At 54.0% G+C, this 13,593-nt stretch overlaps 1 protein-coding gene across 1 annotated transcript; it reads right to left on the bottom strand.

The window, feature by feature from the left end:
* Positions 1 to 364: 364 nt before the first annotated feature.
* On the bottom strand, positions 365 to 5,440 carry STAR (steroidogenic acute regulatory protein). Its single transcript, XM_012651102.1, has 7 exons — positions 5,294 to 5,440; positions 4,121 to 4,234; positions 3,697 to 3,824; positions 2,005 to 2,163; positions 1,680 to 1,864; positions 987 to 1,080; positions 365 to 478 (listed from the first exon to the last, which is right to left on the bottom strand). The coding sequence occupies exons 1-7, from the start codon at positions 5,355 to 5,357 to the stop codon at positions 365 to 367; spliced, it is 858 nt and encodes a 285-aa protein (XP_012506556.1). The 5' UTR covers positions 5,358 to 5,440.
* Between the last annotated feature and the right edge of the window lie 8,153 nt (positions 5,441 to 13,593).

Genomic DNA, 13,593 nt, shown 5'->3' with positions numbered 1-13,593 from the left:
CCCAATCCCTGTAGTTAACATCCTCCACATCCACTATCAGCCGTTAGCACGTTTAAGACGTTTTAGGTGGACATGTGAGGGCCCAGAAAAAAGTTGTACAAATATTTTAGGAGCCTTAACCTTCTAAGTCTCCCGAACAGCTAAGCCATGAATGAAGTTACCTCTTTGTCTAAGAGCCTCATCCCTATTTTCTTGGTACTAAAACCTTTACCAATCTGAGTCAGTCCTGGTATCATACTCCACCCACCCCATCCACTATCACCAGGTAGAGATCTCAGACAGACGTGCAGGCTTCCACAGGGATTGTCCTAAGGAGCACGCAAACCAATGCAGCTGGGCACAGCTGGAGACAGCAGGCTGGTCTTCAACACCTGGCTTCAGAGGCAGGGCTGGACTCCAGGTGCTTGCGCAGGTGGTTGGCAAAATCCACCTGGGTCTGTGACAGGACCTGGTTGATGATAGTCTTTGGCAGCCACCCCTGCAGCAGAAGATAAGAATTTGACCATCTGGGGGTGATGTTGTATGCTAGACACCTTTGCACTCTATCACAAACTTAGGTTGCCTGGGGCTTGGTCTTCAGCTCTGTTTATAGATGCAACCTCGGAGTTGACCAGGGTCAAGGGCTGGGGGACTCACTGCTGCCCTGGTGTCAGGACAGCATCAAGCACAAGATTTGCTGTTAAGACAAATTTCAGTCCTCTCTTCAGCTGAGTGACCCTGAGCAAATTATATCCCCCTCGTCCCACTTAAGATCTCTGGGCCTGAATTTCCTTCTTTCTGAAATGGTAGCTGCAGAATTGAACTTCACTGTGAGAGCTCAGAGGGAGCTGGCGCAGGCTTTTGAGACGGGTGGAATAGCAATTAGGCCGTCACGCATGTCCCCTGCCTGTGGTTCTGTCAGAATGGAATAGGGTTCTTTTGTCCCCTGTGGGAGGGGAAGAGCCTGTGTTCTCACCGCCTCCCGCAGCCGCCCCCACGCCCCGCACCTTGAGGTCAATGCTGAGCAGCCAGGTGAGTTTGGTCTTGGAGGGACTTCCAGCCAGGGGACGGAGCACCATGCAGGTAGGGCCGTGCTCAGCTCTGGCGAATGAAGAGAAGTCACGTCAGGACAATCTGAGCTCTCTCCTATGCTGACTAGTTAAACTAGCCACATTTCTAGAGCACTTTGTCTTTTTTCTAAATCTCATCAGGGAAGTGCCCTTCGCCAAGGCTATTAACAGGTGGCATGGCCACCAGCTCATCAGAACAAACATGGCTGTCGCTGGAGTGGAACCTGGAGGCCTGGAGTGCCCTCTAGTTGCTAGATCACAGGGGCTGGGTGAAGGATTCCAGGTGGTGGCTGGGGCCTTGGGAAACTCAGGCAGCCGCGGGGTTCCAAGTGGCGTGGCGACCGCGCATACCAGCTGAACCTTTCTGCCCTGCCCCTGGCTTCAGAAAATGAGTAAGGTTCTTGAACCTTGGGAGGGTCAAGGCAAACTGGCTGTTGAAGTAGGGCCAATCTTGTCCCTCTCCCCTACTTTGTAAATGAGAGTGTTCTTTTGTAAAAGGAAGCCCAGGGTAGGAACCAAGGGGCGGTTCCTTGGAGCCGGGGGTTCAGACCTTCACACGCATGCGGGAGCGCCCACAGTTAACATGCCCATGTTAGAAGAGGGGAGTTTGGAGCCTGCTGCCTGTATTACCTGATGACACCTTTCTGCTCAGGCATCTTCCCGAACTGCGTGGCCATGCCAGCCAGCACGCAGGTGGAGCCTCGGCGCTTGGCGCAGCGCACGCTCACAAAGTCGCGCGGCCCCACCAGGTTTCCTGCTGCTTCTGCAGCCAGCTCGTGGGTGATGACTGTATCTTTTCCAATCTTCTGCAGGACCTGCCGGGCCACAGGGAGCCAGAGTCACTGCTCAGCCGGTGCTGGGGCTGAGCACCACCCACAGCTGGAGGGCCCCTTTGGCCCGCCACTCAGACTGGGCTCTCCTGGGTCCCTGCCACCCACACCCGGCCTTTGCTCACCTTGATCTCCTTGACATTCGGGTTCCACTCGCCCATCGCCTCCATGCGTTCCACAAGCTCTTCGTAGAGCCTCTCCATGGGCTGGTCCACCACCACCTCCAACCGGAACACCTTGCCCACGTCGGGGACCACTTTACTCAGCACTTTGTCCCCATTCGCCTGTCAGGGAGAGAAAGGAGCCCCAGGATAAAGGTTAGAGGAAAATACTCTTAGCCTAGCAATTTCAGACAACAGCAGCCAAGGGGTGTGTGGGGGTGGGGAGCAGACAGCAAAAGGAACTCCAAGCCAAGCGTGAGGACACCTGGGACTCGATCCGATTGAGTCGGCGGTCACTGCTGCCACAAGCCTTGCACATCTGCTGAAGCCTGGGGGAGGTGACCTGCTGCCCTCAGACCTTTTTTTTTGGTGGCGAGTGTTTGTGGCATGGTTAGGTCCAACCGAAAAGACCCATATTTGACTTAAGAAGCTCAAAGATCCTGAGAGACATACCTGGAGTGGGAAAAGTCTGGTATATAATCAGCTTAATTATACGTGGGATTATATACACAACCAGCTTAATTATCCACAGAATGATGGGTGAGATCTTAGAGATTTGTTTTAGTTCAATACCTCTTTTCACATCAGCAGGATGTAGGGCCAGAGAAGGTTAGTAGTTTGCCCAGGAACCCTTAGCTAAGAGCGGTGCTGGCCTAAATCCCAGGTTTCTTGTTTCTTTTTTGGAGACGGAGTCTCACTCTGTTGCCCCGGCTAGAGTGCCGTGGCGTCAGCCTAGCTCAAAGCAACCTCCAACTCCTGGGCTCAAGCGATCCTCCTGCCTCAGCCTCCCAAGTAGCAGGGACTACAGACATGTGCCACCATGCCCGGCTAATTTTTTCTATATATTTTTAGTTGTCCAGATAATTCCTCTCTATTTTTAGTAGAGACGGGATCTCGCTCTTGCTCAGGCTGGTCTCGAACTCCTGAGCTCAAACAATCCGCCCGCCTTGGCCTCCCAAAGTGCTAGGATTACAGGCGTGAGCCACCGCGCCCGGCCAATCCCAGGTTTCTTGACTCCCAAACCAGTAGTCTGTTGATTCCATGTCTTTGAGAACTTGGGAAAGAGAGGTTTTGCCTGAACTTTGGGTAACAGGCAGCATGTAAGATTTCGCTGAAGATAAAGCCACCAAAGTCGCCAACAGCAGAGCCACTGGCCTTTGCCATATGCCTTGTTACTGGCTCCCAGCAAGGGGCAGTGCCCAGGAGCAGAGAACCCCAGAAGGCCTTGGGCCCCCTTTTAGCCTGGCCCTGTTGCAGGGTGAGCCCAGTCACCCCTGTGAGCTCAGGCACGAAGTGGGCTGGACAGCACAGACAATGCCCTCGGCGCTGTGGGAATTCTGACCCAGGGTGACGCCGCCTCTAGTGCGCGTGGAGTCCCCATTGCACAGCCTCTGCTAAGTGGATGTACGGTGTATTTCGGGGGGAGCTAAGGATTCAGGAATAGTGTTTCTCGAGCAAGAGGCTCCAAGATGCCTCTCACGGGGGAAGAGGGTATCTGAGGATATGTTCTTGGGAAGGAGTTCTCAAGTTCAAACCACCTGCTGCCCCAGGACTACTGCGTGAGGCAGGAATTCAGAGAAGAGCAGCGACCCCAGTGGCCTTGAGGGTGGCAGCAGAACAGTGAGGAACCGCAGCCTTCTCCACACCTGCGCCTACCTGCTGGGTCTCCTTCTTCCAGCCCTCCTGATTGCCGAGGATGTCCAGGGCTGTCTGCATGGCCTCCTCCCCCTGCCGGAGGTAGGCCAGCTCCTGGTCACTGTAGAGAGTCTCCTCCAGCCGAGAGCCTGATACACAGTGAGGAGAGACAGGTCCCTTCAGGCTAGGAGACTAGAAGGGACCAGCTCCCACCAGCTCTCCTCTCTTCGATCCCTGGATTTGCTCTTGCCTCTGAAGAGTCAAGACCAAACCCACCGGGCCCAGCCTGCAGGTCAAGGTAGACACAGCAGCTGAAGGCGACAGGGAGGGGATCTGGCCTTCAGGAACTCTAGCACGGGAACGTCCTCCCAGAGGGAGGAAGGGCAGGAGGGGGGCCAGAGCCACATGGACAACATTTGCACCCCGGGAGCCTCCTGCCACTTACCAAGCAGAGAGCTGCGCCGCCGAACCTGGTTGATCCACGTGCCAGGGGTCGGGCCCCCCAGGGCCCTCCGGTTCAGCTCCTGGCCAATGGCCAGCACAGCCTGCTGCCTCAGCCCTGCAGGGAGGCAAGAAGCCACCGTCAGGCCATTCCATCCCCTCAGCTTGTCACAGACGAGGACGCTGGCTTGGAGATGGCAGTGACTTGCTGAGGAACACACAATCTGAACCGGAGCCAGGTCCCCAACTCCCAGAGCTTGTTACTACGCGGCACCAGGCTGCCTGTAACGCCCAGAAATCAGCCTTCCGCCTGGTGTGGTCGGGCCGGGCCCCGCCGGGAGACGGGCTGCCCCAGAGCCTGCTGGAGTTTCTCTGCTTTTGTCCGAACAACTGGAGAAACCCTACCGCAGCAGGAGAATGACACCCGCTCCTGAGGTCCGTGGGCGCCGGCAGCCTCCACTGCACGAGCGGCCGCTCAGCGTGCAGGTGAGTCCCTTTGACTTAGGGAGGACAGCCCCACTGCCAGCCACAGCTCTGCCAAGCACGGGCCCGTCTAAACCGTAGCTAATTCAGCCCAGTGCGAGTGGAAAGGACTTGTCTAGATTGGTTTGTGTACCTTTTAATGGTAGCAGGGGCTTGACTCAAGTGACTCTGGGTCCTAATCAGCTCTGCAGAAGTGGCCTCTTGTCACTGGTCCCTGCCTCTTCCTGGCTGCGCAGGGATGACGGGCGTCCCTGCCTCACCGGAGTCTCTCTTTACCTGGTCCTGCTGTCTTACGCCTCCCTCCCCTGTCCTTTTCTTCCCGCTTCCTGCTTGTGGAGTCAAGACTGACTCTGCCTCTTCCCCTGTGGGCGAAACCTTCCTGCTACCCTCGGTCCAAGCCTCGTCCAGCCCTGAAGGAAGGGAAATCAGCGATAGTTCAAGAAAGCCTGGCGCCCTGGCAGGGAGACTAGAAATTGCAGAATCTCGAAGGGACATCTTAGTGTCCAGCCCGATTCTTCAGGTGGGGAAACTGAGGTCTAGAAGGGAAGAGACTTGCCAGCGACCCCCCCCCGTATGAGGCACAACTGGGATCAGAACGTGGGGGGCCTGCCCACCACCCCAGTACTTTCCCCCCCCATATTGCCTGAGAGCCCCTGGTGAGCACCCATGGCGCCTCCCACCCCGGAGGACTCACCCTTCATGTTGCGCACGTGTCTATAGGAGCTCCCGGCGCACAGCTTAAATGTTGCCAGCAGCATCGTTTGCAGCAGATGGGGCAGTGGCGGGGCTGCGGCTGCTGCCTGCGCACCTTTGCTCTCAGGGCTGGCTCCTTGTTCCTTCTGAGCCCCTCTGGGTCCTGCATTTTAAATATCTCCAGCCGAAGGCTGTGCTTCATCACCGGGAGATAAAAAAGCCATCATTCACTGTGCACAGGAAAGGGTCAAGGGTAGAGCGGTTGCCTCACACCGCTGCTGCTTTGGCCGTTTGGGGGCAGGAGGGGCGGTTTGCGTAGGAAGGGAGGGAGAGGGTGGGGCCGACCCGAGAGACGGGGGAGAAAGGCGGCTTAGCAGAAGGCACCCAGTGGGTCTCGAAGTTGACAGTGCGGAGTTCTAGCCCTCACCCTCGCGACTCCAGAGTCAGCAGGTCTAGAACCGAGGCCCAGACACCTGCTTTAAAACAAAGGGTACTGGGTGTTCGGCCCAGTCTTTGCACTTCGGGGGCCGTGGTGCTAAGCGAGGACACATGAGGCTGCCCAGTCGCCTCTGCAGTCCTCACCCACTGTCCCCCAGGCGCAGTGGGGGCAACGAGCTCCAAGCCCGCGTGCTGGGCCCTGATGAAATCTTTGGGTCACCTCAAGGGTGGCCCTTTGGGCCACCTTGAGGCCGCAACATTGAGCATAGAATTGCACTAGAGCTGCTTCTGACACAGGCCTGGCCTCCTGTGTGGGAGAGCTCCATGTCCTGTCCCCACCACCTGCAGGCAGAGGGAGGGCCTGAACGGGCGCAGCAGCAAGGCCCCGCCGCTCTCCCTCCAGACAGGACGAAAGGCCAGGCCAGGGGCCCGAGCCCATGCGGGGCAGACGAGCCCCCCATTTCCACCCGGGTGAGGGGCTGGGGGTCCTGTGAGCTGGAGCCACCGGCCTTTCCCCAAAGCCCACTGCAGCCCCCTCCCCTGTGAAGCTTCCTTGACCCCCACACCTTCTGGGATGGCTTGTTCCTCTGACTGTCAGCCGTGCTATCAGTAGCACTAGGGGACGGATCTCGGGTCCCGGTCTCTCTGGCGGCCCGTGCGTCCGCTCGTCTCTGCGGGATCGTTATCTCTGGGTCCACTTCCCTCCTCAAACCCCATCCCGCCCTCAGCCCTCAGCTCCAGCGGGGACACGGGGGACTCTTGCTCCTTCTTTACTGAGTGACCAACTGGGGAAGCAGCTAAGGGTGCAGGGACATCTTTTGACCTAGGAAGCCTGCCTCCCACCCTCGAAGAGTTCCCAGGGAAGACGGCAGGGCCTCTCCCGAGGGAGGCTTGGCGTCTGGGGACGAAGGCCCAGGTCCTCTGTCTTTCCTGGGGGAGTGCGGCGGCCGTGCTGGGCAGGCTGGCCTGCTCCTCGCCCGCTTGTCCCCGTGCGTGTGTACTCGCGGCACGTGCGTGCCCAGCACACCTGACCGCGGGGCGGGGGGGGAGTGGGGGGGTTATTGCGGAACAGGCCATGCAGATAACGTTCAAGGCCGCGCTCTTGCCATCCTGCGGAGACTTATGGCCATCTGGAGGAGAGGAGGCGGCTGGGAGCTCTGAGGGCTGAGGTTTGCAGCTGCACTGATGTCAGAGGCTGCCATTGCCTCGGGGCCTGGTGCTGGGTGACCTCGCTCAGGGCCAAGGCTCCCTTCCTCTCTTCCTCATCCTTCCCAGACTGGGTGACTAGTTAACTCTTACTGTCCCTCGGAGCAGTACCGTGGGGAGGGAGTTCTGGGCATCGCCTCCGTATCTGGCTCTGCTTTTTGGTGACGACAGAGCTCCCAAGGCGGGAGACCGGGTAGGCACAGCAGGTCAGGAGGGAGGAGACGCAGAGACCTGGCTGTGGTGGCACAGAGTGCTGGAGAAGGCGGCCCCGGGGCCAGGGAGGAAGGCAGGGCTTTGGGGCAGAAAACGGGACTCCGTGCATCCATCCATCCACCCAGCAGTCCTGCACGGAACGGCCTCTGCGTAGCTCTGCAATTGTGACCATGTGGATTGGGCCCCGTGGCCCAGTGTGGACAGCTGGAGAGCAGATGAGGAGTGTGGGAAGCACAGAGGGAGGAACACCTAGTTCCCCAGCGGAGGGAGGGAGGAGCATTGGGGACGGCTGCTGGGAGGAAGCAGCATTTGAGTTGGCTCTGGAAAGGGTGGTTAGAGTCAGCTAGGTTTGTGGTGGGCGTCGGAGATAGAGAGAGAGGAAGGGGCGTTCCAGGTAGGCAGGTGGCCAGCAGCCAGGAGAAAGGCTCCGAGGGCTGAGAGCTGGCTGCTTGGGAACGCGGGCTGTGCGGTGTGGCCATGGGTGTCACGCAATGCCTGTTGGTCGTGGGAAGATTCCTCTGCCGGCTCCCAGGAGGCAGAGGCAGAGGCTGAGGCTGGGCAGGGGGACCTCGAGCTTATGTGGCTCCGGCTCAGAGGGGGTGCAGCAGCTCCCACCCTTGGTTTCCTGAGCTGGGGTCGTGACATTATGGTTGTCAGCAGCTCACTTCTTCAATCCGAACTTCCTTGCCTGTAACATAGGGGTATGTTTCTTTTCTTTTTCTTTTTGTAACCCTCTCAGGTGGGTTATAAGGTTTAAATGGGTGACGATGCATCATGAGCGCACCAGGCAAAGTCCAGACTTCTTAGCATGACCCCAGTTTATCCCTGCAAATTCTCAGCTGGACTCGCGCCCAGCAGAGCTCAGCTCCCCGCTGCCGCCCTCAGCCCAGGCGCTCCTTCCTTCCGCACCCACAGGGACGCTCGCAGGCAGCTCCTCTCCAAGGCTTCCCGTGGGGCGCCCCCCTCCCTGCTCTTTAATTCGCATTCGGTACTTTTTCTTTCCAGCCCTTTTGGTAAACGTGTATCACGGTGTCAATAAGACTGTTGCTGATTCTCCTTTATTTCACATCTCCGTAAACCTGTACATCTACACGTAAAAATGTAACCTGTCACGGACCTGTCAGCTGCAGAAGGACCCGGGCCCTTTCCTGTTAGCGTTGGACTCTCTAGTGCTTAGCACAGTGCTCCATCATTAATAGACACTGAATACATGTCTGATAAATGACTGAGAAGCACAGAGGCTGGCACTCTGTAGATTCTCAATAAATACTGGTTTTCTTCCATCTCTCTCTTTTTTTTTTTTTTTTGAGACAAAGTCTCACTCTGTCACCCCCCCCACCCCCTCCAACCTCCACCCTGCCCCCCGACTAGAGTGCAGTGGCATCATCATAGCTCACAGCAACCTCAGACTCCTGGGCTCAAGCGATGCTCCTGCCCCAGCCTCCCGAGTAGCTGGGACTACAGGTGAGCGCCATGACATCCGGCTAATTTTTTCTATTTTTAGTAGAGATGGGGTCTCGCTCTTGCTCAGGCTGATCTCGAACTCTTGGCTTCAAGCAATCCTCCTGCCTCGGCCTCTCAGCGTGCTAGGATTACAGGCGTGAGCCACTGTGCCCGGCCTCTTCCATCTCTTAAGGGTGGCCAGCCTGGGGCTGAGGGTGCTCCCCGGGCTGTGTATGGGGTCAGCGTTTATTTACCGTTAAAGGAATGAAGGTCTCCGGAAGGACCACTCTGAGCAGGCAGCACGAAGTTAAGGCAAACCAACCTCGGTGGGCTTGGGGTAATCACCGCTTACCTCCCTTAGAAGTACATTTTATGCAATTCAGCACTTAAATTCCTTAATCGGAGTCAGTCATCATTGTTTCACAAGTATCATTGTTATTTGCACAAAGGAGATTGTAAGTATAGATTCATCGAGAGTGGGAAGTATCCCCCTAGATCCCAGGAGATTATAAAAGCTGGCACGAGCACTCCTGTGCCGGGCACCACGCTAAGCTCTTCACACAGGTTGTCTTCGCAACAACCATCCAAGAAGCTGCTACTGTTATTACCCCTATTTTTTTTTTTTTTTTTTTTGAGACAGAGTCTCACTCTGTTGCCCTGGCTAGAGTGCCGTGGCGTCATCCTAGCTCACAGCAACCTCAAACTCCTGGGCTCAAGCAATCCTACTGCCTCAGCCTCCCAAATACCTGGGACTACAGACATGCGCCACCATGCCGGGCTAATTTTTCTATATAGATTTTTAGTTGTCCAAATAATTTCTTTCTATTTTTAGTAGAGACGGGGTCTCGCTCTTGCTCAGGCTGGTCTCGAACTCCTGACCTTGAGCGATCCACCCGCCTCGGCCTCCCAGAGTGCTAGGATTACAGGTGTGAGCCACCGCGCCCAGCCTATTACCCCTATTTTACAGATGAGGAAGTTGAGGCACTGAGGGGTTAAGCAACTTGACTGAGTTCAAAGAGCCAAGTGAAGAAACCAGGATGCAATACCTGGCAGCCTAGTCTGTGCCCTTGGTTCTACTGCTTTACTTTTTAAAATCTCAGGGCTCTCTCTGAAAAATGGGGCTAAGAGCTGTCTCTCCTCCTAGCACGTGCCTGGCTGGCTTATAGTAATCTCTCAACAAATTTTAGGGTGATGGGTGACTTAACTATCAAATTCTGTGGGTACCCCTTGTTTTCCCCTTCACCCACCATTTCAAGCAGGTAAACCAGACTTTAGATTTCCTGGCCCAGGGATTTTGGCAGAGAACATAGTCAAGGCTTTTGGTCTATTGTAATCGCCTGAAGGCAGGGGGGCTGAATTTAACCTTCCAGATATTTCATTTGACCCCCACACCATTTTAAGGAAACTTTGAAATCGTTGCCAACATAAACTGTAGGGACAGAAAACGGATTCGTGCCATGCAGGGCCCAGGAAAGGAGGAAGAAGTCAAATACAAAAGGCGCAGGGGCCATGAACATATTCCGTATCTTGGTCTTGATGGTGGTTACGTAACTAGACGTAGTTGTTAAAACTCATAGAACTGCACACTAAAAAGGTTGAATTTTACTGTATATAAATTATATCTCAGTAAACCAGAAGAAACTGGGTCTTGGCGATGGATTCCTAGGCAGTGCGGGTTCCCAGCCTTGACGTCCGCTGGCAGTGAGCCCCCTCTCTTCCCATTGGCCAGGCCACTGGCTACGTGGGCCCTGACACCACTCAGTTTCCTCAGTTTCCAAAGCAACAGCACTGAAGGTCATTTTCTACCCTTGGGTCCAGCCACGTGGCTGAAGTCAGGGGGCGGGGGGCGGCGAGAAGAAAGGAGAATGGGCAGAAAATAGGGGGCTGGGAGGGGAAAAGAGAGGCCAAGCACTGAAAAGAGATAGGAGAGAAGAAAAGCAGCCTCTCATTTTATCCTCTGTTTCCAGATAGTCCTGGCAGAGCCCGGGGATTAGACAGGCAGGGGAGTCCTAACCCAGGTGGACTGCCCAGAGCTTTGGGACATTGCTCCCATTTTCTAGAATTAGTTTTCCAGTTCTTTCAGGGATTGAGAGGGGAATAGGGAAACTTACTTATTTATTTATTCATTTTATTTTGGAGACAGGGTCTCACTCTGTTGCCTGGGGCTGGAATGCAGTTGCGTCATCCATAGCTCACTGCAACCTCACACTCTTGGGTTCAAGCGATCCTCCTGCCTCAGCCTCCCAAGTAGCTGGGACTACAGGTTTGTGCCACTTGTGCCCTGCCAATTTTTCCATTTTTTTGTAGAGATGAGGTCTTGCTCTTGTTCAGGCTGGTTTCGAGCTCGTGACCTCAAGCAATCCTCCTGCCTTCGTCTCCCAGAGTGCTGGGACTACAGGTATAAGCCACTGTGCCGGCCTATTTATTTATTTTTTTGAGATGGCATCTTGCTCTGTTGTCCAGAGCTGGACTTCATCTCCTGGGCTCAAGGGATCCTCCCGCCCTAGCTCCCAAGTGGCTGGGATTATAGGCATGAGCCACCGCACCTGGCTGGAAAATTAATCTTTGACCTTGGGCCTCTTAGGTGGATACAAGACCAGCTTACTTGGTAAAAGCAAGTGACCATGAAGCAGTTCCTTGCTCCCATTATCCAGGGGACCCCTGGAGGGTGACATGCAAGTTGAAGGTGGACACTGCTGCCCACTTCTGCCTCGAGGGCAGTTAGGAGGAAAACAGGTGCCTCACCCCTGCTCACTCCCCAGCTCCGTGTTTCCCTGGGATGCTTTTCCAGACATTTTTATACCAGTTATCGCCAATCTCTTCCCACCTGGAGGGCTATGGCCTGCAGTAAAGGCTGCCCCGAGAGTAGGGGGACATCTCCATATTCAGCGCGAGGATCTCTGCTCATTACTCAATGTCTGCTTGTTCAGCGGGTCCAGCTATCCTCACCTTCTGGTGGCCTCCTGGTCTCCGAAGCATCTTGGTTTGCCGGCTGGAACTCACTGCATGCTCCCATCCATCCACCCACCCATCTATCCAATTCGGCGAGTATTTATACATACTGAGACCTAATACATGCCAGGCATCATTCTAGACATTGGGCCCAAAAGAGTGAACAAGACAGACAGAACTCCCATCCCTTAAGGGTTTACATTCTAATGGGGAAGGGGAGCAGACAGTAAACAGGTAAAATTTATGTCAGATGGTGCTGCTTGCTAGGGTGAAAAGTCAAGCTGGAAAGGAAATAGGGGTAGAGGTGCTATTTTATTGTATTTTTTTTGTAGATAGAGTCTCACTCTGTTGCCCAGGTTAGAGTGCAGTGGCATCATTGCAGTTCACTGCAACCAAAAACTCCTGGGCTCAAGCAATCTTCCTGCCTCAGCCTCCCGAGTAGCTGAGATTACAGGCATGCAACACCACGCCTGGCTAATTTTTCTATTTTTTATTTTTTGTAAAGATGGGGTCTTGCTCTTGCTAGGATTACAGGCATGAGTCACCCACCAGGCCAGTGGTGCTATTTTAAAGAGGTAGTCAAGAAAGGTGAAATTTGAGTAGAGATCTGAAGATAGCGAGGGAAGGATTCATGCAGGTATCTGAGGGAAGTGTCTTCTAAGCACACGGAATGTCAAATTCAGCGCCTTCCAGGGCGCTGGTGACTTTCAGGGGTAGAGATGAAGGATATGCAAATGAACATATACTTTTTTCTTTCTGAGATGCAATAAGCACATAAGAATTTACTATAGGCCGGGCATGGTGGCTCATGCCTATAATGCCAGCACTTTGGGAGGCTGAGGTGGGAGGATTGCTTGAGGCCAGGAGTTTGAGACCAGCCTGGGCAATATAGCAAGACCCCATCTCTACAGCTGGGCATAGTGGCTCATGCTTGTAATCCCAGCTACTTGGGAAGCCAAAGTGGGAGGATCACTTGAGCCCAGGAGTTCAAGGCTGCAGTGAGGTGTGATTGTGCCACTGCACTCCAGCCTGTGTAACATATCAAGACTGTGTCTCTAAAAAAAAAAAGAAAAAAAAATTTACTATAAACTAAGGCAGTGTTTTTCCAAAATGTTTCTGACAGCTACCCACAGTAATGAATTTGTTTTACATTGCCGATATCTGCATACATGTACATAACAAGTTTCACACTCGACCTAACTTGATTATATGTGATGCTATTTTCTATTCTATTCCAATTAAAAAAGAGATTTTGATTATAATGCACTAAATTCATCTCAAGATCTAGTAGGTTGCAAACTCAGTTTAAACCTGGTTGATCATGTTCAGCCTGATTGGCAAAAACCTTCCTTTTTTTTTTTTAACATAGTCATGAAAACATTCTGGGTGTCATCTTCAGGGGTCGGTTGTATTGGCAGAGCTCACGTGCACGTGGGCTTGTGTGTGTCACAGGTGCTCAGCTCACATTGACTCCACGATGACAGCTCAGACTAGACTCTCCTGCGACTCCTCCTTGATTATGAGCAGGGTTGGTTTGTGTTTTCCCTAAGCGTGAGGCAGGATTAGAGAATCAGCTTGCAGCATCTACAACCAGAGTGCCACCTCCATGTCATTGAAAATGCTGGTCCCTAAATAGGACCAGGGAGCTGGATGGAGCTCGTCTTGTGGGATGCCTTTTGACAGGTGAGAAAACACCACACACACACACACACACACACACACACACGTGTACTTATGTACATATATATAATTCTTTTTTTTTTTTTTTTTAGGAGACAGAGTTTCACTCTGTTGCCCAGGTTAGAGTGCAGTGGCGTCAGCCTAGCTCACAGCAACCTCACACTCCTGGGCTCAAGTGATCCCCCTGCCTCAGCCTCCCGATTAGCTGGGACCACAGGCGCCACCATGCCCGGCTAATTTTTTTCTATATATTTTTAGTTGTCCAGATAATTTCTTTTTTTTTTTTAGTAGAGACGGGGTCTCGCTCTTGCTCAGGCTGGTCTCGAACTCCTGACCTTGAGCGATCCACCCGCCTCGGCCTCCCAGAGT

Source organism: Propithecus coquereli, unplaced genomic scaffold (genome assembly GCF_000956105.1).
Source record: "Propithecus coquereli isolate 6110/MARCELLA unplaced genomic scaffold, Pcoq_1.0 Scaffold349, whole genome shotgun sequence".
NCBI lineage: Eukaryota > Metazoa > Chordata > Mammalia > Primates > Indriidae > Propithecus > Propithecus coquereli.
The sequence above is the reverse complement of the archived record's forward strand: the minus strand, read 5'-3'. Positions and strand labels throughout refer to the sequence as shown.